At 51.7% G+C, this 10,829-nt stretch overlaps 1 protein-coding gene across 1 annotated transcript; it reads right to left on the bottom strand.

Moving 5' to 3' along the window:
• Positions 1 to 655: 655 nt before the first annotated feature.
• Positions 656 to 8,322, bottom strand: LOC102489276 (elongation of very long chain fatty acids protein 1-like). The gene is given in 11 exon segments (XM_014585662.2): positions 656 to 937; positions 1,603 to 1,730; positions 2,204 to 2,318; positions 3,220 to 3,273; positions 4,116 to 4,196; positions 5,675 to 5,862; positions 5,911 to 5,982; positions 6,028 to 6,091; positions 6,538 to 6,625; positions 7,447 to 7,524; positions 8,213 to 8,322. Coding segments are annotated over 11 exon segments (1,146 nt in total). The 3' UTR covers positions 656 to 769.
• Between the last annotated feature and the right edge of the window lie 2,507 nt (positions 8,323 to 10,829).

Raw genomic sequence — 10,829 nt, forward strand, 5'->3', positions numbered from 1 at the left:
CAAGTCTTCTAACTTGCACACATGGCCCTCTTCCTCACCCTATTTACACACTCTGGATCACAAAAGTATATAAACACACTTATAGGCAGGTAGTCAACAGAAAAGATATGCAGAATAACTTTTATTTTTAAAGATTTATTTATTTATTTCCATTCGTTACTATTATTTTTTAATTTCACCAGAGAGAGACAGAGAGAGAGAGAGGGAAGAGAGAAAGCAAGCTGCCAGGTCTGGGACTTGAACCATGGTTAGCCTTGTGGGAATCCAGCACCTTTAACCACCATACACCCGCTGGCCTGAGGTAACTCTTCACACACCCACACAAGAAATAAAACAGATCCACTTCACTTTGGATATTCCTGGTCAGGATTTCCTTCTGCAAGTTAGCTATCAAGCCAGTCTTGACTTCCTCCACTCCCAGTGGTCATGACTCCAAGGCAGGGAATCCAAGGATCCAAATGTGTATTTATTGAGATGCTGTGCCAGGTGTAAAGACCACTGTGAATAAGTCCTTCCCATGAGGGCCCTACGTCTAGCAGAAGAAGGAGATGCACAGTTATAAATCCACTTGAGATGTGCTCACAGAAGCGAGTACAGAAAACTAGATGCAATTCTTTCCTCCTAAACTCTGGACAATCCTCCTCCTTCCTCCTCAGATAATATGTAGGCCCAGAGGTACCTGCTCATGCAGGTGGGCTGGGAGCCACAGTCTTCTGCCCACTTCTCTGTAGGGATGGCTTTGCCAGTTTCCATCTTTGGATCCCACTCCTTAAGCCAGCTTTTCTTGCTTGTCCCTCAGGTATGTATGGTGGTAGAAGTTGAGAAACAGGATGAGACTGGTGGTGTACAGGAGGGCAGCCACATTGAACCCAGCAGGGAAGGGGCATTCAGCAAAGAGACTGTAGGAGGAGTGGGCCACAATGACCACAAACTGACCCTAAGAAAAAGAGAGAAAAGAGGTGGGAGAGCAGAAGAAATAGAGCCCAGAAATAAAGTAATGCTCCCTTTGTCCCTTTTCTGTCTTAACCCCTCTGTCTACCAGCACAGTCTGGGCCTCTTACAGCTCCAGGGGAGAGAAACAAAGAAGCCAGATGAAGCCTTGTTTCTAACCCATGATACCAAGAATATTCCTGCTTGTCTCTTGGTCTTAGTTCCACTTTGCTCCTAATCATCCGTGTCATGTTGGCCCTCATGACTGGACTCATGAGTGACACCTCAGGTCATCACCACCATCTGGCAGTGATGCTCCCAAACCACAAAGCACCATGTCCCTGGAGGCTGCAATCAGTAATCATAGACCCAGGACATTAGTGCTCTGAGGTCACCTAGTTGAGCCTCCCATCTTACAGATGAGGACACTGAAGCCTGAGATGGAAGTCATTTGCTCAAAGTCCCACATGATATCAGTGAGCTAAGGTTGGCTCCAGGATCTAATGAGATGGCTACTGAGATGCTTGCAAGTCAGGAAACTAGGAGTTTGAGAAAAGTTTGTTCATGGTCAGATACAGAGCCAAGAACAGAACCAAGGACTGCCAAAGAACAGAACCCAAGAACAGAACAGAGGACTCAGCCAAGATCCCTAGAGCTAAGGGGTCTTCTCACCAACTGTAGGATGGTAAGGTGTCGCTTCCACCATAGGTAAGGCCGCATGTGAGGCCCCAGACTGGTCAGTCCATAGTACGTATACAGGAAGACGTGGATCAAAGAATTAAGCATCCCGATGAAAAAGGCTGCAGAGTGGGGTGGGAGGGATAAAGGAAAATAATGGACCGGGTATAGCTGTGGGTTGGTTTTTTCCTTGATGTCTCAATCATCCAAGCTGCAGAGAATATCTTTACAGACCCTGTCCGAGAAAGTCCTTGGAAAGATCCTATCATGAGACCTAGCCTGAGACCTCGGAGGTCATGATGGAGGGGTAGGGTGAATGGGACGTGAAAAGAGAGTGTCTCTAACTCCCTCTGTGCTCAGGGCTTGAGGCTTTGAGTACCTCCCAGCAGCCACTCACCCCACCCTGAGAAGGGCAGCCAGGAGGCTCTAGGGAGCCTCGGGAAGGAGAGGCCTGATCTTGCAGCCACAGGGAAGGACAGTCTTAGTGACAGGTCATAATATTACAGGGGTGCACTTCTCCCAAGCCAGGACTCAGCCAGCAGAGGCCTGGATTTCTAGGTCCTGGTGTCAGGGTCGCCACGGGGGTACCACTTACCTTGACCACCCGGCACATACTTGACACCAGCCCACCAGTTGAAGAGCATGGCGCCATGATGGTAGACATGCAGGAAGGTGAGCTGCTCAGGCTTCTTTCATAATATAAGGAAGACCTGGAGGGGAGAAGAGATGCTGTCAACTCCGGGGCCTTCTTTCTCCGGACTCTTCTATTGGGGATCAAGGACTCCTTAGAGAAGGAAATGTGATTCTACCTGTTTTAGGGGAGAAACTAAAACTAAAGGGAAATAACAGTCAGATGCTTGTTTAGCACCCAGTGTGTGGCAGGCACCTTATATGTATGAAAAATCATTTAAATATTCCATAACAGTATGTGGTCCATACTATCACCTCCACTTTATATGTGAGGAAACTGAGGCACAGGAAGGTGAAGTAACTTGGCCACAAGTAATAGATGGCCAGCCGGGATTTGAACCATGTGGTTTCAGAGACAGGGCCCTTCCCAATATCTTGTCCTCAGAGAGAACTCAGGCATTGCATACCCAGCCCAGGCCCTAGACACTGTAAGACAAATTCTCAAATGTTCTCTGATCAGACTCCATTTGGCAAAAGACTGATAAGAAAGAGCCTCCTCCTTTCTTCATGTCCCATCATTTTGACCTTGTCTTACTCCACTCAGTCCTACAAGCCCGTGGGTCCGCAGTAGGGCTACTTTCCCTCTGTAATGTGGAAGTCTGGCTTTGCTGTTTAAGAACCTTCCCACATGATACCAGTTTAAAAATCTGTTTAAATTTCTATTTCAATTTAATGTGGAACCTGGTTGCTAATGCAGGCAAAAGCTACTCTGGGGCAGATGCTTGGATGGAGAGTGGCAGCCTGTGGCCGTGCAATGAGACCTCAGGACCCAAGCTTCCTTCCTCAACCAGGAACTGGGACCATGGCTTTCCCCTTGTCAGGCAACACCCGGGAACCTCCAACAGAGACACTGGAGGGAAACAGTTTCCACTAGACCTGTCTTCCGTGGAACAACTCAGTACAGGAACCTACGGGTCTTACTGTGTCAAGCAGCTCAAAGACCTTGAAGAAGCACCACCAGCACACGTTCGCCATCTGCTGGACAGGAAGGGGAAGCTCAGTTAAACCATTATCCTGCTGATGGTGCACCTCCCCGGCTTGGCCAGGGACAGGGCTCATGTGTCCTCATTCCCACAACGCCTAGTTGTCTGCACACTGGTGCTGTCTGCACACTGGTGCTGTGAGCACCAGCAAGAGGGCCAAAGCTACTGCAGTGATCCCAGCAGGGTGCTCCAGTCGTGCCCCAACAGAGAGCTTGCAATCTACTGAGCTCATGGGACACTGTTGGTGGTGAAGCCTCAGTCAGCATGCCCACAGGGAGCAGGAAATTTTGCATTTCCACAGGGTCCCGGGTGATGCTGATGCTATGGTCTCCAGGCCATTCTGAGTCCCAAGACCTTAGCCTTCACTCAGCAACCAGTCACTCAACTTGGTGACTCGTCAAGCCTCAGCTAGTATGTTTTTGGGGGTTTTGGTTTTGGTTTTGCCACAAGGAAGCCTTTTGTTCTGCTTCCAGTTGAACAGAACACAGCCAGCGATGGTAATTCAGGGTGTGCCAGCCCCATGGCTAAACATCTTCCTGTTTGTCTAATTTGGCCTCTTTTCCATGATTTCCTTGTATAAAGTAGGTATGATCATCCCCATTTTATAGATAAGAAAATCGAGGCCAGGAAAGTGAAGCACGCCACCGTGGTCTCACAGCCAGTTACTGGCCGAGCTGAGATCCAAACCACAGTCTGAGGTCGCGGACTCCAAAGCCTGGGTGAGACCTACCGGTTCACTGCCTCTTGTCAGGAGGCCCAGGTCAGGGTCTTGTTAGGAAGTGCCTCCTACCAGCCCTCTGCCTCCGGCCTTCACACTCCCACTCCCTGCCATACCCTCATGCCCAGTGCGCTCCGGCTGTAGTCCACTGCCTGGCAGAAGTAGCTGTAGTCAGCCAGGAGCGAGGTGGCCAGGAACTGGGGGAGGAAAGGAAGAGGCCAAGTCACAAAGTTTCCTTCCACCACTGTAAGCCCCAACTGGCTCAGGCGGGCAAGGCTGATTCTTGATTTGGTCTTACAGGGGCCATACCATTCCTTTCCAACCCCACTGACACTTGGTGACACAAGCGCCATGCGGAGCCTAGATCAGCAGGTGGGACTTGTTTATATCTGGCTGGTCTCTAATTTTCTTTTTTTAATGCGAACAAATCAAGGCCATAGGCCCACACTGGGCACTTACTATCCGTAAGACTCTGAGTTAAGTGCCTGGTAGAAGGAGAACAAAGCTGTACGCACTTGGCCCTGCCTAGTTCGAGTGAGGAAGAGGAAATATTCTAACTGTTAAGGTTGTTGCTAGCTGAAAGGGAAGCAGGAGATATTCTGGAAGTAGGCCCTGGGTGCGAGAACAAGGGAGCCTTGGGAAAACAGAGGAGGGAGAGGCAGGCTCATGCAGGAGAAGAATGTGGCCTATCTGAACTCCCCAGGGTGGGACGTGAATGGAGGTTCTAAGGAGAAGCAGTCTCAGAAGTGGAGAGCATAGGATCAGTGAAGAAAGAGTCTTGAAGGTTATTTTCGAGTCCCGGACCCGGCGGCTTGCTTTCTCACTTTTCCTCTCTCCCTCACTCTTACTCTCTCTCTCACTCTGTCCATTTCTGGTCAAATTAAAATAAATGAATAAATAAATAAATAGCATTAAATAAAATAATTCTTAAAAAATAAATTTTAATTTTAAAATGCGTGAGCTTTGTCTTGATCTGTTTATTTGATGATAGTGTATTGGGTGATATTAAACTCTTTTTCCAAGCTAGGCATTGTTCTGAGCAATGAGTCACATGGATAAAACAAAACAGAGCAGGATTCCTGCCTCACGGGACTTTCCATCTCCGTTCTGGCCAAGAAGCGAAGGAGGGCGTCTGAGCAGAAAGTGAGGTGGGCAGAGCAGAGATGACAAAGATTAGGGTGGCAGTGAGGGCCTTGTCACCACAGTGAGACGGCACGTTCTCTCAGGCGTGCCTCATGTCACAGGTATCGGTTCCCGCAGGGATCAGACCTTACACTGGGCCCGGCTTTAAAAAAGATCGGTGAGGGGCCAGCAGGTGGCATGCTGATTAAGGCGCTGGACTCTCACATGGCCTACCATGATTCAAGCTCTGGACCCAGTAGCTTGAAACTCACACCCGGTGTGTGTCTGCCCGTGTGTCCAAAATCCTAGGTCGGTGGAGAAGGGATTGTCGTATGGCCATCCCCCGGGGGCTGATTCTCACTTCCCTCTCTCTAGCCCTCTCCAGCATGTGCACATGCCCTATGGCAAAAACCTTAAAAATAAAATAAAAACAAAAAAGATCACTGAGACTCAGGATCCACCCTTGAAGTGCTTGCAGTCAGGAAAGAGAAACAGAAAAATACACAAATCACAAAGAGACCCCAGAGCTCCCCACATACCCCGTCAGCCTCACCTCATGGAACATATACCCCGAGAGAACCACCACGCCCAAGTTGTAGGCAGCGGTGGGTCCTGCCAGTCCCAGGGGCTTCCGTCGGGACATGAAGTGAGGGCCGGCCACCACCACGAGTAGACAGAAGGCAAGCAGGAGGGTGACAGGGAGTGGTGAGTATACGAGGAACCAGGAATCTACCCTCGGGTCTAGAAAAGTCAAGGGAAGGTGACAGCTCCGCTAACCATAGTGCCCGCCTGCCACCATGCGGCCCCCCGCTGCTCCCACCGCCTTGCTCAGCTGTTGTTCCCCAATGTCTGCCGTGAAGGCTGTGTGGAGTAAACAAACAGTGCCTGTTAGGTGACACCGCCTACCTCGGTTTCCTAAGGCCCAGGTGTGTTCGCAGAGCTCCTCCAGAGTACTGGCCATCGACACCACCTATAGTACAAGCAGAATTTGGGTCTTGTCCAGAACGCTCCCTTCTCTATTCACGTGTTTCCTCCCTCACACCATGGACAGGAGGGGTCTACAAAACCTGGGTTCCTCAGTGTCCCCACAAGACCACCAGCTAGGGGGCCCTCCCCCATTCCTACCTGAGGACATTAAATGACCATTCACTTGCATCTCTGGGGAGACTCCATGGGCCATAACTTGCACCATCCCTACACCTTTGTCACTCCACTTGGATTTCCAGCCTCTGGCTGCACCCCTAGACTGCTTCCGAGGAAAAGCAATGTCATTCAGCAAGTTGGGGGGCGGTGGGGGTGCAGAGAGGCACAAAGATCCCCGTTCCCCTCCTCTCTCTCACTCTTTCTCTGGCTCCTTCTGAGCACCCCCGGCCTCCCTGCCTCTCCTGAGCCCCATGTCCAGTCCCCACAGCTCACCTGTTCCTGCAGCTCATCCGGGGCGTGACTGAGGCTGCTCTGGCTGCTCGGGTCCTGCAGGCAGCTGGTAGATCCCTGGAAGGGTCCTCTGGGCTCCAGGGCGTAGGGTGTGACTCATAGGCACCCGCAGTCCCACAAGCTCTTTATCCTGTGCTTTGACCTGCTGACTCCCAGTCCCCTACACACACACACACACACACACACACACACACACACACTCACTCACTGAGAACCAGAACTGAGGCCCAGTCTATGCCCTGGATGGGCATGCTGCCATTCTCACAGTCCAAGGGAGAATGAGAACAGGGGGAGCCTGGGTGAACGAGGGGCCCTCGGAGAGCAAAGGACGGCAGTGGGTCCAAAGAAGAGCGGGGAGACGCTCAGCCATGGCCAGGAGCCCCGAGGCAGCAACCATGGCTTCCTCTTAGTGTGCCAGCGACCCATGAGTCCACGAGAGTCCTCCTCAGCCCCACCAGGCTGGGCGGCTCCCTCGGCTCTCAGGGTTATTCTCCTTCCTCCCTCCACTTCTGCAGAGTAAGGATTAAGTAATTCTCCTTTCTTAACCTGCCAAAGCCTCACTCTTCTCTAGCATTGCACTCACCAGTAGGCTGAGGGAGTCTGCTGACAGGGAATCCCTAATCCAAACCCACCCCTGCCCCACCCAGCTCCTCCATGCCTAATGAGAAGTGGCTAAAGAGCCCTTTGTCCTAATACCTTCTCTTTATAGCCCACGGGGAACGAACCAAGAGTAGAAGGTTACCACAGGAAGGAAAGCCACAGCCTCCATCTGTCTCCCCCCACAGCGATTCGAGGGCAGGTCCCAGAACCGGGGTCTTCCCACAGAGTGCCTCAGTTTTTCCACCTGACAAGATGGCGCTCTATGGCCTCGTGACGCTTGTGAAAACTCACGTCTGTGCAAGCCCTGGCTTGTCCGTGCTCAGGGCCAGGAGGAGTAAGAGGCTGGAGGAGCTGGGAGCCATGGCTGGTCTGGAAACACAGAGTTGCACTTGGGTAATGTGTCATGCCCGTGCACACGCTGCCTGCTGCAGACCTGCTTCACCGCCGTTGGCCCTTCCGGGGAAGGGCCCCCAGCTTCCAGTTGGGAGGAGACAAGCCATGCGGCCCCTGCGTGTGTCTCATGCCATTTCCTGTAGAACCGAGTCAGAAGTCTTTGACTGCCATTTCCCGACTGCTCTTGCTCCAGCCAGACCCTCCTCATCCAAGATGGCGCACTGGCTACCCCTGCTGCTGCTGCTGTCGGAGTCCGCCCTGTCCCTGCCTTGCCCATCTCCACTTCCCCGGCTGTCCAAGCACCATGAACTCCCCATTCAAACCCAGTTCCCTTCCTTGTCTAACTTAGGCCGCCCCTAACCCCACTACAAAGCCTCCACTCCTCTGTCCGGCCTGACCCCCCACAACAGACACAAGAGTGCAGCCTGAGTTTGGGCTCACTGTGGAGACAGAGTGTGTGGAAACATCAGGAAAACCCTGGAGGTGACGCGTCCAGCAGATTCAAACTATTAGCATTTGGCTAAAGGGTTTGACCACCCCTCTGCTGGTCACTGTCCCCTCGTGCCTTCGCAGCACTGACCCCATACACGTAGATGGCACTTCACAATTGTCAAAGGGATGCTCAGGAGATCCCCTATGTGGAACCTAAGGCCCCCCACACCACCTTGTCCCCAGGAAGAATGGGTCTGGATTCTCAGCAAGATGCACCCCAAGCTGGAACCTTTTCCTGAGCTCAGCCCCATAGGCGGAGGTGATCAGGAGCTCGCCGATCATCTCTGCTGCCCCTGCCCTGCCCCAAGGGATGGCCATCCACCCTGGGGGATGATTTCTCACTTTCTCTCTAGTGAGCATTCACACCCTAGAGTAAAACCTAATAGTAATAATGATAATAATGATAATAATAATAATAATAATAATAATAATAATAAATAAGTGTATTCTTAGAAAGTTTATTTGGTTCATGAGAAAGAGATAGAGAAAAATACAAGTACCCTCAACAGAATCTCATACTACAAGACTCCTCCACCCTCTTGCCCTGCCCTGCCCTGCCCCTGCCCTGCCCTGCCCCTGCCCTGCCCTGCTCTGCCCCTGCCCTTGCTTATACAGCAGATAGACCAGGGAGAAGTCCATCAACATTTCACACTATAAAATATAGTCGAGGCTGGACGCCACTGTAGATTCCTTCCGCAGGAAGCAAAACCACAAAAGGCACAAAACCCCGCCCTGTTCTTTGCTCAACCCACCTGCCCCAGAGCCCAGCCTGCAGCCTGTGGGAACAGCTCAGCCCTCTTTCCCCACTGTCGAATGAGCTGGGCCACCCCTCAGGCCCTGAGATCAGACAGGATGCCGATCTGAGGGCAGAGGGCTGGAGACTGTGGGTGCAAACTGGCGTCGCAATGAATGGCATGCTTCTGTACCCACAACCTGACATCAGCCCGCATTTCTTCTCATTACCGTGTGCTAAACACCGTGCGTGCACAGTACATTTCAGCCTCACAACAGATTCACGATAGGTGCTTTCGACTCCCCTTCCACTGATGGGGAAACTGAGGCACGGAGAGGTTAAATAACATGTCCAGTATCACACAGCTGGTAAGTAACGGGCCAGCATTCAACCCCAGGCAGTCTGTTTCTGGAGCCCTCGCAATTACACAGGTACTGTTCCGACTCCAGTTTCCTGGCGTGGCATGGTTTGTTTCATTGGGACGAACAGAAGTAAAGGGTGTTTCTGAGGAGCAAGAAGCAGCAGCCTTGATTCATCCGAGCGCAAGTGGTTCTAACAATAACCTTGGGCGAAGAGCAATGAAAACCTGTCTTCCTCTTGTTCCCTTCCTTTCTTCCTCCACCCCCTCCCCCTTTTCTGCCTGACATCCGTCCACTCATCCAGTTCGGGCTGGGAGTTTCTGACCCTTGGGATACAGAGCAGAGATGCTTCAGCAGTTAGTGCAGAAGAGAGGTTCTGGGATAATGGTCAGTTTCACACCCCCTTCTGGGCCAGAGAAAGTTCTCTGGTCTCTCCTCTCTCCGAGTTTGTACAAGACTTTATTGGGATAGAAGAGCACCAAACACATTTATACAGAACGTTGAAAATGCCTGGTGTACATGGCGAAGATCAAGCATCATTCGGGCCGCAAGACCATCTGAGCGGGTCCCTTCCTTCCTCCTCTGGAGGGATGCTCCCAGGGGCACCCCTGCCTTCACAGAGGGTCCGTGGTGACCCCAGCACCATGTCTTCCTCCTCATCCGGATCAGGAGGGGCTGTGCCTCTCTAGCTGCAATAGACAGGTGTTCGGGTACTGAACTCCTCTTCAACGCTCTTACTGTAGTCCTCAGACATGTTCCTCGCACACAGTCTAGTTAGCCCTCTGGTCATCGTCATTGTCATTGCCTTCACAGTTTCAGGAAGTGGCACACAGGAGGCGGACTGAGAAGGAGTAAGTTTGTACGTACAGAAGCGTTTCTTGAGCATCGACTATTTATTGCTGTGGATGAAACGGCTCGTCCAGAGTACAAACAGCAACCAGGGTGAAGCTGGGTCCCTGTACAGAGCAGCCACCATCACCTACACGGACTGTCATACCTGGCTATCTTGTGAACAGTCAGGCGAGTACTTGGTTCTGCTAATGTCCCAAGAGCCCGTTAACTACACGCAAGTCCAGAATCTTCCAGGTGAAGTGTGTTTCTCATCACAAATCTGGGTGACGTTTCCGACCTGAGCACCTTGCCCCTAAATAGAACCTTCCAGAAGACGATATGACGAGGAGAAACAAGCATGTGCAAGAGTGTGTGTGTGTGTGTGTGTGTGTGTGTGTGTGTGTGTGTGTGTGTGTGTGTGTGTGTGTGTGTGTGTGTGTGTGTGTGTGTGTGTGTGTGTGTGTGTGCATGTGCATTCCCATGTATGTTGCACAGCGTTCTCCAAATAACTTTCTGTGTTTACGTCTCTCTCTTCCATGATCTTCTGTCTACTTTCCCTGCTCCTCTTCTCCGTCCCCCTGAAAAGCAGCAGGTCTGAGCAATAGCAGATGGGACCACAGACTGCACAGCCTCTTCCGGGGAAAGAGGAGGGAGGAGGCAGTCAAATCTGGATAGGGCAGGCAAAGGGAAGACGTTCTCTTTGGCTGTGGACTCAAAGGAAGGGGAGGAGCCGGGCACTGCTGAGATGGGCTGGCTTAGGGTGCCCCAGTGCAGGCAGGGATGCCCTTGTTTGCTCATCAGCCAGGCTTCTCCCTGGACCTAACTACATCTGACATGAGGCCTGTCACCATGACCCTTTAGGATGA

Source organism: Tupaia chinensis, unplaced genomic scaffold (assembly GCF_000334495.1).
Source record: "Tupaia chinensis unplaced genomic scaffold, TupChi_1.0 Scaffold150288_1, whole genome shotgun sequence".
Lineage (NCBI taxonomy): Eukaryota > Metazoa > Chordata > Mammalia > Scandentia > Tupaiidae > Tupaia > Tupaia belangeri.